The 15,276-nt window shown below is 36.9% G+C and overlaps 1 protein-coding gene across 9 annotated transcripts in view; it reads right to left on the reverse strand.

Moving 5' to 3' along the window:
• Positions 1 to 956: 956 nt before the first annotated feature.
• The window catches only part of kdm5bb (lysine demethylase 5Bb), a 36,584-nt gene continuing 22,264 nt past the window's right edge, over positions 957 to 15,276 (reverse strand). For 8 of the 9 annotated variants that reach the window (XM_073909312.1, XM_073909310.1, XM_073909309.1 and 5 more), the window contains 9 exons: positions 14,454 to 14,824; positions 12,145 to 12,283; positions 11,879 to 12,058; positions 11,302 to 11,463; positions 9,650 to 10,126; positions 7,807 to 7,906; positions 7,557 to 7,717; positions 5,239 to 5,478; positions 957 to 1,866 (listed from right to left, as the gene is read on the reverse strand). In XM_073909312.1, the coding sequence (XP_073765413.1) occupies positions 1,732 to 1,866; positions 5,239 to 5,478; positions 7,557 to 7,717; positions 7,807 to 7,906; positions 9,650 to 10,126; positions 11,302 to 11,463; positions 11,879 to 12,058; positions 12,145 to 12,283; positions 14,454 to 14,824 (1,965 nt within the window). In that variant the 3' untranslated portion in view covers positions 957 to 1,731. The remainder of the gene's footprint in view (positions 1,867 to 5,238; positions 5,479 to 7,556; positions 7,718 to 7,806; positions 7,907 to 9,649; positions 10,127 to 11,301; positions 11,464 to 11,878; positions 12,059 to 12,144; positions 12,284 to 14,453; positions 14,825 to 15,276) is intronic. The other variant, XM_009303989.4, reaches the window with a different exon arrangement.

Genomic DNA, 15,276 nt, shown 5'->3' on the forward strand with positions numbered 1-15,276 from the left:
TGGGAATGGGCCTTGGATTGCAGGTTTCATTTAAACACAAATAGTGATATTAAATGTTCTCAAAGAACTTGCTGAGTTACTGTGCATTCATTTCAATATCAATACAGATAACAGCAATATAAACAATGTACAGGTTTTTGAATTCTAAATGTAACTCTAGAACTGTAGACACTGTATAAATAAAATATTTTAATGTCAGGAATAATCTTGCCTGTGTTTCAATGTTTAGCGTGGTCACATAAAGACAGATTGGTTTGAATGAGGTTATTTAATTGACTGAACTCTTAGTTTGGGTATTTTATACTTATTTTTATATACTTGATTGCATTTTTATGCCTTGTCTATTCTTAAAATCCTTAAAAGATTTTAACAATGGCTGAAAATTAACAGAATAGAGCTGAACTATGATTCAAAATAGTGAAAAAGAAAAAAATGGCCAGTTACTGAACTTAAGTGTACTACATCTGCTAAATCAGGGGTCTCAATTTGCAGCCCCCCTCTTCCTCCCTCCTAATAATAATTATTATTATTATGCATATTATTAAATTGTAGTATTTTCATAGCAATTTAAACTACTCTTTCTACATGTACAACAAAAAACAAAAAGGAGCTTTGATACTCTAGGGAAGAATGTCTGACTGCATCAGTTACATCAAGTTTCCACTTTTTGGTGTGCTAGAATATGGCCCCCTGCCAATTTGACTTTGAGACCCCTGTGCTAAATAAATAAACAAAATGACAGGTTTAAAATGACACCGAGTTCAATTTAAGGTCAAGCTAAAATTCATAACTAAAATGACTAAAACTAAAATTGAAAAAGTAAAAAAAATATGTAAGTAATTAAAGAAAAATCTATAAATAGTACATTCTAAAGACTAGAAATAGGCTGGTCTGTGATCAATCCGATGCACCACAACAACAGAGGTGATTAAATAAAGAAGAGAAGAGGCTCTTACTGATATTAGAACAAAGAGTTTTATTCCACACTATAAATTGGGACTTTTTTTTTTTTTAACAAGCTAATCAAACCCCAAACCCCATCACCCCCACCCTCACCCTTCAGAACGGCTTGAGCAGGTTTTGTGGCAGTTCATTACACTCTTCTGTCTGCTACAAGTATGACGTGTGTATGTGTGTGTGTCCATTACATATCCTGAATATCTGACCACCATCTCTAAAAATCCCCAACACAACTGAGACCGCCGAAACCTCCAGAAACGTACAAACGACATTATTGCTCCGATAAATAAAACTAATCTACAAAAAAGGAAATAAAACGACACAACGGAGAAAATCCCAGATGCATGATGTGTACTGAAACGGCCATAGTTTCCAAAAAAATAATCTCTCTGTATTTATTCTTTATTGTATTTGGTGAAAACTGTCGGTTTGTCCTGTGCCGGGGCGTTTCCGGTCGTGCATGCAGAAGAGACGACCTTTCCAGAGCGTCACTCCTCCACGCCAGAAAACAACCCCAACACAAACCCCATGCACCGCTATATTCATTCAGCATTGAGCATATTTAGCATTGATTTAGACGATCACAAACAGTTCCACAGAAGGAGAAGATCTGTAAAAATACAAAAAAAGGTGACCAAAGAGTATCATTCAGGACAGAGTCCAACAAAAAGAGTAAAATAGCACCGTTGTTACAAAGGTCAGAGGTCATAGGTTAGGGAACGGGAGGGGTCAGTTACACATCCGAGAAAAGCGGAGGGGTGGGAGAACGTCTCACTTCCGGCGGTCCATGTGACTTGTGCTGCAGCTCACACACATGTAATCCTCCTCGGCTGCCAGTTCTGCTGAGACTCCCACACAAATCATATGAAACCAGCGGTTACAGCAATCACACTGCACCCAGTCCACCTGAAACACAGGAGGAACAAAAGTCACAAACACATTTCAGAGGGTATGCTGGGGTTTCCTACCAAATGTTATATTTTAGCAGACCTACACCGATAAAATTAGTACTGTATGAGCGAGATAGAGCTACGCCTGCGGTAACACACTAAACCAGGTCAGCCACAATAGCCAAGTGGTTAGTGGACATAGCCATAACAGACAATCTATCAGAGCACTCTACTTCACGATAGATGTTGATGGCTGATGCCTATTCTACATGCTGTTACGCCTGATTCACAGGAAGGTTCAGCGACAAAACGCTTGACAGAGGGTTTGTCTTAAGTTGGGGCTGACGCGATAGTCATAGTAGCATCAGTGAAATAGCAGCAATGAAAGTAGACAGCAATCGGCTACTGTCTGAGATGGTATATTTACATACATCGATCTGATTGGTTGACGCTTCCATTGAAGGTTTTGAAAAGTTTCGAATTTCCCAACTTCTGCAGTGATCAACGCCACTGAAGTGACGCTGATGGATCCACAATTGAGTTCGGCAATGCTTGACATCACCCATTCGAAGTGAATGGGAAGCGGTGACGCCGACACCCCATGGGAATGGGCCATTAGGGATGCAATGATTATAGATTTTGGTTGTATGACTATAGTCAGAGGAATAGTCACCGTTCACACGATTTATGTGCATTCATTCATTTCAAAACGCTACTAACTTCTTATATTTTAAAGTGTTATTTATTGCTGCTCAGTAACCAAATAATATGGCACAAAATAATATGAAAAAATAATAAAACAATAGTCCATTCTTTTTTGGACTTCATGTTGTATTTTTTGTCTTTGGAGTAGAAAAGTGTTTATTCCATACAAAGTATAAAATATGCATCCGCAAGCTGTATGCCAAGATTAGAAATAACCAACCTGCGCATTAAACGTGATGAATTAAAGCACAGTTAATAGTGAAATCGGTTAATCGCTGCATACCTACAGTTGATGTCAGAATTATTAAACCCAGGGGTTATTAGCCCCTGTTTATTTTTTCTCCGTTTATTTTTTTAAACATAATAGTTTTAATAACTCATTTCTAATAACTGATTTCTTTTATCTTTGCCATTATGACAGTAAAAATTATTTGAATATATATTTTTCAAGACACTTCTATACAGCTTAAAGTGACATTTAAAGGCTTAACTACGTTAATTAGGTTAACTAGGCAGGATAGGGTAATTAGGCAAGTTATTGTATAATGATGGTTTGTTAAAGAGGCTAAAAATGTTGACCTTAAAACATTTTAAAATAATTAAAAACTGTTTTTATTCTAGTCAAAATAAAACAAATAAGAAAAAATATCAGAAATACTGGGAAAATTTCCTTGCATAATTTGTGAAATATTTAAAAATGAGAAAGGGGGCTTATAATTCTGACTTCGACTGTACATGCTGTATCAGGCATAAACATGAGCCCCATGAGTGGCGAAACACATTAAACGCTCAGATGGCACTGCCCAACAGCCATCCATGAGCCTAGTGCATCTCAGCATTAAACTATAAAAATTACTTAAAAGAAACACAACTTAATTAGGTAAAACTCTGAGTTTAAACTGTAAATTCACTTTTACATTTCAAGCATTATAACAATATGGGTCTATTTTAAAGGTGGACTGAATAAAAACATCTGATGGGCTGAATGGACATTGAAATTAATTCTTTGCCAGTAGGTGGCACTTATGAAATTAGAAAAATATAGGCAAATTCCAAACAGGGGCGGCATGGTGGCTGAGTGGTTAGCACTATCACCTCACAGCAAGAACGTCGCTGAGCCAGTCGGCATTTCTGTATGGAGTTTGCATGTCCTCGCCGTATTCGACTCTGGGTGTCCTGTTTGCCCCACAGTCCATAGACATGCGCTATAGGTGAATTAGGGTAAACAAAATTGGCCAGTGTACAAGTGTGTGTGTAAATGAGTGTGTATGGTTGTTTCCCAGTACTGTGTTGCAGCTTAAAGAGTGTCTGCTGTGTAAAACATATGCCGGAATAGTTGGCGGTTCATTCCACTATGGCGACCCCTAATAAATAAGGGACTGAGCTGAAGGAAAATGAAGAAACGAATAAATTCGAAAATGTATTTGCGTCCCAAATGATAACCTATGCCATTGGTACTCAATCATGTTCCTGGAGATCGACCTTCCTGCAATGTTCAGCTCCAACCCTGATCAAACACACCTGAACCAGTTAATTAGGACCTAAATAGCACTTGATAATTACAGGCAGGTGTGTTTGATATGGGTTGCAACTGAAATCTGCAGGAATGTAGATCTCCAGGAACAAAGTTGGTCAAGCCTGCCCTATTTACTTGTGGTTAAGTTTGTCATCCCAAATGGAACACTAAGGCTACGTTCACACTGCAGGCAAATTTGGCCCAAATCGGATTTTTTTTTCCCCTCATGTGACACAGGTGATGACAGTGTGAACAGCCCAAACCGCATGGAATCTGATTTTTTCAGGTCAGATCTGTGCCACTTTCATATGTGGTCTTAAATCAGACACAGATCTGATGTTTTGCAATGTGACCGGTCATGTCGGATTTCATGTGACTTTTACATAATCTTTGAGCGACATGCGTCATTATTCTGTGCTGCAGACATCTACCCCTCAGCAGCACAATAGAATAGCACACAGGGAGATTACAGTACCACAGAAAGTTGGTTGTTCATGTTGAAAAAGATTTTGAAGGCATAACAGGTGCTTGTCAACTAATCTGGTTAACCATTGAGGCACGGGTTGATCGCGAAGCCGAAAAGCGTCGTGGGTGTTGTGGATAGGGGATTCGGGTGCAAAGGAGGAAGAACTCTCTCCGAGAGAAAAAAAGGGCAGATGCTCGAGCACCCAAACCGCCCTTCTGCATAGGTCTACTGTTTATAATGAAGTAAAATAAATGACTCCTCAAACGGAGATAAACCAAATCCGCCTTCACAGTTTAGTCTGCGGCTGCTTATTAACCTTTGATGAGTTCACTACACCGGTTATCAGATCGCCACGCACAGCGCTTGTCATAAATCACAAACGATCAGTTTTTTTTATTATCACAGGAGACTAATTTAAGGTCTCAAATGCCGAAATACACATTCGTAGTAGCAGAACAATCATTTACAGTTCATGAATTACACCACGGTTGTCTGTGAAAAGCGTAATAATCATATAAGCATGATCTGACAACGTGCTTACTCATGCAGCACACGTGTGTGTGCATAACTAGACATTTTGTGCTCTCCTTAATGCACTTTTGCGCATGCGGGTCAGTTTAGGACCATGATCTGTTCACACTGCAAATCTGATATTGGCCCTTCTAACAAAGGGAACAGAGTCTTTTTGTCCAGTCGCTCACCTCTTCTCCCTCAGGCTGGAGACAGCTCTCTGCAGGACACAGAGTCATGTCCTCCTCTGAGTCTTCTGACTGAGACATGTCTGACGCAGAGACTGACGCTGCTTTCCTCTCTCTCCGCTTCTCCACACCCATCATCCTCTGCTTCTTGCTTTTCAGCTTCGTCCCTCTTTCCCTGATATCCACCTCGTCTCGGTTCATTCGCCGCTTGGCTTTCTTTTCTGCTGAAGTGATTGCATCTGTCTGTAGAGGGCACGCAGTAGAATTAATACAAATACATTTCTTACAAAAGGTTATTTTAACCATGGTCAGTACTAGGGATGTCCAAATCCAATCACGTGATTGGAAATTGGGCCCGATCACGCTTTCAGGCAAAATCGGAATCGGATTTTACCTCCCGGTTAGGGCTCGAATATATATGTGTACATACAATCGAGTCCTATATATATATATACATATATATATTCTCTCATTATTGTTAACACATCTATAGTTACGCGATAGCACAGAGTTAGACCTCTTTCTTGACTTCACACAAAAACATCAATGCATGTGTCATGACATGACTTTGTTTTAGAGATGCTATTGTGTAAACACCAGCAAAGTAAAACACAGAAGCAGCTTGAAGCGGAAAGGGAGAGTATGTCTGCAGTCTGGAGGTGTTATAAAGTTGATGACGACAACATTGCCATAGCAAACTGCGAGATATGAAACTTGGGATTGCCTGCCAGGTATTTTAAGTTGTCTTGCTTTCTGATTTTATATTAGATATTTTAATATTTACTAATGCACTAAAGTCTAAAGGTGAAGACTTGATGTTAATTATTACTTGATTGTTCAAGCTACCTCACAGAAGTGTTTGTTAACAGTTACGGTAAATTAAATAAATTTTTTTTTTAAATTTCAGTAGAAACTCAAAATCAAATGACTCTGAGGCTAAAAAAAAAAACTGATCAGGACATCCCTAGTCAGTACTGTTGGTGTACTACTGAGGCCAAAAAGACTTTTTTAGATCTTTAATTAAGCAAAAATGGATCAAATTGGTAAAAAGTGACCATTTAAAATAGTATTTACAATTTTAACACACTGTTTTTTTAACTTTCTATTCATTAAGGAAATCTGAAAAATGCATTTCAGTTTCCAGAAATATATTATCACAACATCTGTTTTTAATATTGAATTCTGAAGGATTGTGTGACTTTACCTTAAGCTCTGCAAATTCTGAATTTATATATGCATTTTTTTGGTTATTTGAGATCAAACTATAATAGCCAGAGCGTATCCTAAAGCACACTTGAACAAATAAAGCTTTAAATAAACAGAAATAGTTCTTCTTTGCTGGCATCTGGCTACCTTTTTAGTCTTATTTTATTAATTACATTTCTTGCAGTGCAGGTTTAAATTTACAAGAAAAATGGTAGCAGTCAGAAACTCTTGTGCACTTTGGATGGGAATGGATGGTCTGTCAATATCGACTGCTCCTGACATCCTTTCACAGATACAGTTGTCATTTTAATTTATTTGCTTTGTGACATTCATCTTATGGTGTTGATAGTAAAATCTGTAAAATGAGTTTTCGTGAGACAAATAAAGCCAACAGATAAAATTCTAGTAGTCATAGTTATCATTTTGTATTTGCTCCTTTAATTCTCTGTACTTTTAAGGGGAAATCTAAATGTGACATTCTGAAAACAAATCAGAATTTCACAATATTTTGATCACGGTCATAAAGAAAATCATATGAAACAGAAACAAAGCAGGTTAACAAAATAATTAAGCAGTTTAGTTATTATTTCTGGATGCATTCTGTTTAATGTGCATTAAAGACCCTCAAATAAAAAGTATTAAACCAATCAGCTACAAAAAAAATGTTAAAGAAATTACATTACATTTTATGAACTACACATCCAATATAGCAAATGATTTAATGAAATAAAATAATAGAACTACTCAGTATGACCATATTTGTTGAAAATGATTCAAATCTAACCAGATAGCAGGCAAACTGGTTAAATTATGTAACCCATGCTTTATGAGATCTGAAAGCTGTTGCTGAGCTATTTTGCCATGGTTCTGGTTGCCATGGTAACAGCAGCCTCCCTTGATTGGTGGATTCAAGGCGGCTCTCCTTCATCTGAAATCCAGATATCCAACACTAAGCCTAATATTCCTATACACTTTTGCTCAACTCAGAACTCTTGGTCTGTTTGTGCTGAATTATTTAAACATTATCACTATTGGAGGGAATTTTTTGATTGTTCTTCTCAGTGTTTTAAGTTTAATGTAAATATCTAATCTGTTTCGAGGCTCTCAGTGTTTACCTCTGTCTGTGGTGGTGTGAGGTAGGACTTGTGTTCTGCGTGGGACGTGTTTGTGGTTGGCGGGCCAGACAGCAGAAGCCTGTAGAGCTGCTGGGTCTCAGGCAAAGAAACCTGCAGGACCAAACCCTCCACCATCAGCTCCTCCAGCTCTGGACTGAGACCTGAACACACACAGAGATTCAGCATAAAACAGCTGCGGTTTTAATATTACGCACAACAAGATTTCAGCAGATGTGAACAAGATACAGACCCTGGAGAGGAATACAGCGCTGTTCTGTGTAAAACACCGTCTGCTCCTGCCCTGAAACTGCCCAGTCCTGACACCGAGATGGAGAGCCACACAGCTGCAGCTACAACAAAAGTCAACAAGTTAATTATTTATAGTTAATATAAAAAAATAAAAACTAGTTTAATATTAGTAGATAATTAAACAACTTAACCATTAAATATTAAATATATTTTATATAAACCAGATTACAAATATAAGTTACAATATACCTATAAAAGAATAAACAGCAAAAATCAGTTCAAGGCACTCAAAAAAATGTGGAAAAAAAGATTTTCCCTTGACCAAAGAGCACAGAAACATTATTTAAGGTACCTAAGCACTTTTTGTTTGAGTTTGAATATATAAAAAAATATTAAATCCAAAACTGAACTAAATAAATAAATAAACTTTAATAAAAATTAAATATAATTTCTAAAAATGCTACCGTTTAATTAAATGAAATAATTTAATGCTAATAAAACACAATAATAAAAAATAAACAATTAAATAAAAAGTAAATAAATGCAAAAAATATATTAAATATCATCAAACATTATAACAAAATACCTTGAATATATTAAAAATGTGTATTAAAATCTAAAACAAAAATCACAAAATAAAAAATATTTAAAATACAAAAACTAATAATAAAACACAAAAAATAAATTTAAATTGAACTAAATGTAATTTTGGAACGTAACAAATACACAAATAAAAAAGTGAAAATTTTTAAATCATATTACAATATTATTAAATAGAAAATATCAAAGTCCATGTGAAAGCAAAAGTGCAATTTAATCAACTGAAGACAGGGGCGTCTGGCCTGCCACTGTGATTCTGGCCTGCCGTCTAAAGTTATAGTGCCATATAAAGTTATAGGTCAATCATGGATAATAAAATCAAGTAGCTACAAACATAAATCATATCAATAATCACTATTCAGTTCAATTCACTATTATGTGCAAAAATTAAATGACTCTGTCTAATTTTCAAGAAGAGCACACAGTTACCTCTTCTGTCATGTTTTCTGACTGACTTGAGATTGCTTTGCTTCCGACTCTCGCTATCCTGATGCATTTGCGCAGTTTCATCTTCTCAAGATCTCCTTTGATTAGGCCCATTATCAGATTTACTTGTGATTTTAAAAAATTTAAATATGCGTGGTTTGGTCATCTTTAATGAAAGTCTGACCACTTGCTGACTTGAGATGGCTTTGTCTCTGTCTTCCGCTATCCTGATCCATGGGCACAATTTCATCTTCTCAAGATCTCTTTTGATCAGGCTCATTGTCAGATTTACTCGTGGTTTTAAAATATGAAAATATGTGTGACTGCCCCTTTGCCATTTTTAAAAATTTAGGCTGGCCACTACGCCATTATTTTTGCTGCTCACTGCGCACGAAACAAACAATTACCAACCAATGAGAGTGATTGTGAACAAAGTCGAATGCCTGAAAATATTGGTGAGGGCCAATAGTTAAACGTGACTTTTGCTTTAACTTGCTCACAGTGACTACCATCATGTGTGTGTAGGTATTCACCATGCACAAGTTAATGCCTGTTCCATGTAAATAAAAACCAGAACGCAAAACACAAATATCTGACATTTTCCGGAACAGGATCCGGCTTAAATTAAGCACTGGTTAAAAGTACATCAACATACTAAAATAAAAGTCTGATCAATTTCTGGTTCACATGAACTTTAAATGACTTTCCTTTTAGATTAAAAGTCTAAATTAAATTTGATATAAAATAAATACAATTATAATACAGTTACAATAGAGTCTCCACTTCATCTCTACAAACACTGGGAAATCATCTCTAACCTTCCTGCTGTGGCCAGTGCTCCTGTAAAGGTTCTGTGAAGGTGAAGCTCCTCTGCCATCCTGAGAGGTTGACGAGAGCCCATAAGAGTCTATAACCTCTCGCACCCTCCGCTGCCAGCTCACACTGCGCTCGATCATATAACGTAAAGCATCGCCTTCAGGTAAGCGCACGCGGATCCGCTGCAGTGAAGACAGCAGGCTCCTGATCTTATCCAGAGGCGGTTTGGTCGACCTCAGGCATAATGGACAAAGCCACGCTTCAGGGTCCAGGGGGTCTGAGGGACCCCGCACACACACGCTGTGGAAAGCGTCCCGGCACAGCTCACACTGCAGCATGGCGCCCATGGCTGGTTTCTGACACACACACACTTTGAGCGAGGCGCAGTCGGCTGTGGGCAGGAGCTTGGATTCATTCGATGCACGCAGAGAGCAGAGTGACTCCAGCTCTTTTAAACGCACCTCAGCCAAAGTAAACATCTGAGAGAAACAGATACAAAACAAATCAAGCATATTATACTTGTCAAGTCAAGCAATGTTTCTCAACCATGTTCCTGGACCACCAGCTCTGCATATTTTCCATATCTCCTCAACCAAACACACCTGATTCAGATCATCAGCTCATAAGTAGAGATTGAAAGGCCTGTAATGGGTGTGGAAAAGGAGATCTCCAATGCAGTGCTGGTGGCCCTCCAGAAAACATAGATGAGAAACAAATTTATATAGCTTTTAACATAATAAAATAAGTAGAATTGCACAGTTGTCAACACTTTTATTTAAACATTCTTGTAAATTTGTAAAAAAAAAAAAAAAAAAGTGTAAATTCTTTAAAAGCAAGCAAAATAAAGAAACAAAGGAGAAAGAATGATTAAATGGTTGCCTAGCAACATAAAAAGCGCAGGGCACTCCTTTTTTTGCTTGTCAACAAAAAATGCAGTGCAGTGCACCTCGCGTTCTTAGAACGGAAAAGTGCGTTTGGTGTGATCGGCCCCTAGGAGAACTGTTTCTGTAACTAAGATGATTCTAGAACTAGTGTTGTCATGATTCTGGATTTTTTAACTTTGATATTTTAAGTAAAATAGTTATTACAATTTTCAGTACCATAGGAAAATATTGCAACAGTATTTATGCATGGCTTAATTAGCATATTTGGCTAAATAAAAAGCTGAAGCATGACAAGCATGTTGAACACAAATAAGACATCTTGAAGAAAGCTGAAAACCTTTAACCACTGTCATCCAAACAAGGAAAAGCAAACACTATAGAAGTCAATAGTTACAGGTTTTCAGCTTTCTTTAACATGTCTTATTTATGTTCAACATGTCTTGATGTCCAAAATATCATCTTTTGTGTTTAACAGAAGAAAAAACTCAACTAGTTTTGGAACAAGTCAAGAAAGAGTAAATGTTGAGAATTTTCAATTTTGTTTAAACTGTCCATTTAAAGATTTACTACTTTTCCTAACAGGCCTGTTGTTCAGATTTTCACATGTGCAGCCAAAATATTTGAGCTTACAGGAGTAATACAAAAAACCTGTTGTTTTTGCTGTTTTCCAATTCTAATTTTCAAAGAAACTATTAGCTAAGCCTAAAGTTAAAACATTATTGGAGACACGTTAACAGTCAGTAATAAACAAATGTGTAGAGTAAACTCACAGCAGATGCAGAGTCTTTACTGTCTGAAAGTGCTCTCTCGACGTCACTCATACTGTCCAGCTTCACAAACTTCTTCTTCCCTGATGACACACAGTCGCCCTTCATCTTTCTCATCTTCTTCTTTTTCAAAGAGCTGCCCATTTCCCATCGAGGACATAAGACCTACACAGGGAGATCAGACACATGAATCTATGTGTGATATCAACTCACATTTGCTAGATATTAAGACTAAATTGTGAGATATGTATAGTCATGAATGTAAGAAAAAAAGCCAGAATTAACTACTCATGACAATTTTAATTTGGCAAAAATTTACCAACTTTTAAATCACTGTGAAGACCAGACACATTTTTAAAGAGAATAAAGAGATGAAATTTCATTATTTTCCCTTTAAAGAGCTGAAACTTTACATTTAAAAAAAGAAATGCAAATCAGATGACATTTACACAACACAACATTCAACTAAAAACCTGTTATGCAATGTTTGTTGTTGTCATTTATTGCACGCAGTTGTTGCGTAAAGTGTAATTTTATAAACTCAGTATTTCCCATAAGCTTCATATATGTGGATTCTAACCTCCAGCAGCGTGAAGGGGGAGCTCTTGATTAGGAAGGTTTTAGCTGCCGTCTCCTTCCAGGACTGCACCTCTGATACCTGAACCTCCAGCTGGTCCAGGGGCTCCAGTCGCACAGGAATAGAATGAGCTCTCAGAACCATATCAGAGAGCGAGCTGAAAACCGGCACCTGACCTCCCACCTGACAGCACAAAGAAACCACCATCAACATTTATATCAACAGACACTAGAAATCTAATCTTCGACATTTAGTGTGTAGCACTCAACCTGTAAACTCTCTGCTTCTTGAAGCCATTCTTTAGCCCTGTTCACTGTGTCCTGTAGTAGGAGGCAGTTTGGTAGGTATGCAGGTACACCTTCCACCTGAGTCAACATGGAGCAGAGTGTCTCTAAACTCTCTGGAGGTCTAAATGAAAAAAGAAAACACATTTAATTTAATTCAGCACATTACACAAAGACTTTGTGATGCCTCCTGCAGGCTCCCAGCATGCACCACAGGAATTCTTTCAGGCTCGTTTAAAGACTGCTTTGCATTTCCAAGCCTCTATTTTTGTGATGAACTGATGTAAATGATGGTCTGTTGTGCAATAGGAAGTGGTCCTTTAATCCAATCAGGAAGGGGTTATTTAAATCTAAGGGCTTTTGTTTGATATAAAAATCCCTATACATGTTGATATCAACTGGGATGAGATTTTAATGCCAACTAGCTTGATAAAATCATTAAGGTGTGTAACATTAGGGGCCAATCACAACGGACGTGTTTTTATGTTCCAACAATGCGAGGCGCACCAAAAAAACAAGAGCGGTGCGCTCTTTATGCCGCTAGGCAACAACTGAATTAACTGCCTATTGTGCGCAAGTGTTGCTGTTGATTTGTGTATAATTGTAATATTTAATAATATTGTGATATTCAAGATTCTCCTCTATCTTCAAAAGTGTCCATAGCTGTCCTGACAACACAAACACTGCTGTCACCTCAACGGAAACACCGCCTCCTCTCTTTTGATTGGAAAATGAAAAAGATGCAACTGACGTAACAAAATTTTTCTGTGAGTGCGCAACGGCAAAAATGTGAGTCACAGCTGGGCATAGGCCGGTATAAGATTGTGATGGTATGATAACCTTGGATACAAATATCATGGTTTCACAGTTTCACGGTATTGTGATTACTGCTTTAAAATATATTATTTTTATATATACTTCTGGGTATAAAAACTACATTTTTTCTCCTTTGAAAACAATATATTCTATTTTTTGAAAGATTTAAAATATGTTAAAACAGTAAACATGTCAGGCTGAATAATGAAAATAAATCATTGACTTCTGCTGTCTTCATTAGTTTCAAAAACACAGATTTCTTTACCATTTAAAATGGCATCTTTGGATATCTTTTCTGCTCTTGTACTAAAAAACAAAACAAAAAATAAAATAGAATAAAAATAAATCTTACACATACCTTAGGAATAGTACTGCAGAAAATCTTGGCGATTTTAAAACCTTTACTTTTCCAAACCATGATATACCTTGAAAACGATTATCGTCCCATACCTAAGTGCAGCAGGCGGTTAAAACGCAAGGCACGTATGGTGCATAAGCAGCCCGCAAAAGGCTTGCGGCAGTTACTAAATCATTCAAGAAAGTCGCCTCTCAACACGTGTGATTGGCCTCTTAGTGTTGCCATCAAGTAAAGCTATTACAGATATGTTTCAATAAGTGAAATAGGGGTGAAATGTGACAAAACCTACATACTAGAATAAATAAACAAATACAATAGAAATGCGGTTTGGGAAATAAAGGAAAATAAGCTTAAATTGGATTACAAAAATGACAAAGTAACTAAAAATTTTTATACAAAAAGGATGCAGCAATTATTGAAATGGGCAAAATCTACAATATAAGAATAATTATATGCTTTATACAAATTGTCACCATTATCTAAGGTAAAAATAATGAAAAGTACATAAATGAGCAATAAACACAACATTTAAAGTTAATTCACACCATGTTGTAAAGCGTTTTAAATATTCAAATAAGACAGTGTATTCAGTGTTATTATAACTTGATATCATTTGTAACTTGAAGAATAGGCAACTATATTGTACTCTGTGCTATTTAAATATCCGTGACCTTTTTTTCACAATAGCAAGGATTTTAAATAATACATTTTTATTTTAATATTTAATTTAGATTTCTTTATTTACATTTTATTCATTTCATTTTCATTCACTTTTAATAATAAATTAGACCACTTAATAGACCAAATGTTTAATAAATTACGAAAGAATATCTTTCAAAATATTATTTAAAACATTTATATAGATGCTCTTACACTATAATTGCATTTTTAAAAACAAAAGTGTATAACTGGCATACTATATCAGGCAGGGGTTTCCTTAACCCTATCTTTTATTTATTTACATGATTATTTTTAAGATGTATTTTCAGAAGGCTTGCCTTTATTGTGATACGTCAGTTTAGAAATATCCCATCACCCCTAAATATCAGTTAAAACATAAGACCATTTTTTTTTGAGGTTTGTGTGCATATATTTCATCTTCGCTCAGTGCTGCCCTCACCTGGCCTTCAGCAGAGCCTGCGCATTCTCCTCCAGCTCCTCTGAGACGGTAAGCAGCTCCTGCAATCGAGCCATCATGCGTTCTATGGAGGGATGAGGCGTCAGTCCAACCCCTCGGTCGATCAGCCTCCGCATGCTCTCCAGAGAGAGACCGCAGGGGTTTGCTACGGGATCCTCTGCTTGGTGAACTCCGGTGAGCCATCGAGCCTGTTCCAGACGCTCCCGTAGCAGCGGCAGCTCCGGAAGAAACACATCGAACTGAGAGCCTTCCTCCAGCAAAGACTCGATCTCGCTCACTGCATCTGCGCTCACTTCATCAGATAGAAGCTTCTCACTGTGCTGCTGGAAATCCTCTATGCTGTTAAGCAGCTCCTGAGAGAGAGAGGGGAGTTAATAGACTATTATATTAGCTGTTTAGAAATGATGAACTGTGCCTCAGTCGAGTGAGGCTACATTTACACTAATGTGTTTTCATTTTAACACAGTCTTTTAAAAATAAAATGATCCACGTCCATAGCGGTTTCAGAGAAGATCTCCATCCACACTACTCAAATTAAGGCTTCATTCACACTGCAGGCAAATGTGCCTAAAATTAGATTTTCTTGTCCATGTGAGTCCTGTCTGTTTTACTTAGGACATCACAAATCACATAGAATCTTCTTTTTTTTGTTGCTCTTTTTAATTTAATTTGACAGCAAAGGCTTTTATATGATCCTGTTTTCTGAAGAGAACTAAACTTAAATTAGAAAATCTAACAAATTTTTTTATACAAAATTTCATTCATTTTCCTTCAGCTTAGTCTCTGTTTCAGAGGTCACCACAGC

This window comes from Danio rerio, chromosome 8 (assembly GCF_049306965.1).
Source record: "Danio rerio strain Tuebingen ecotype United States chromosome 8, GRCz12tu, whole genome shotgun sequence".
NCBI classification, from domain to species: domain Eukaryota; kingdom Metazoa; phylum Chordata; class Actinopteri; order Cypriniformes; family Danionidae; genus Danio; species Danio rerio.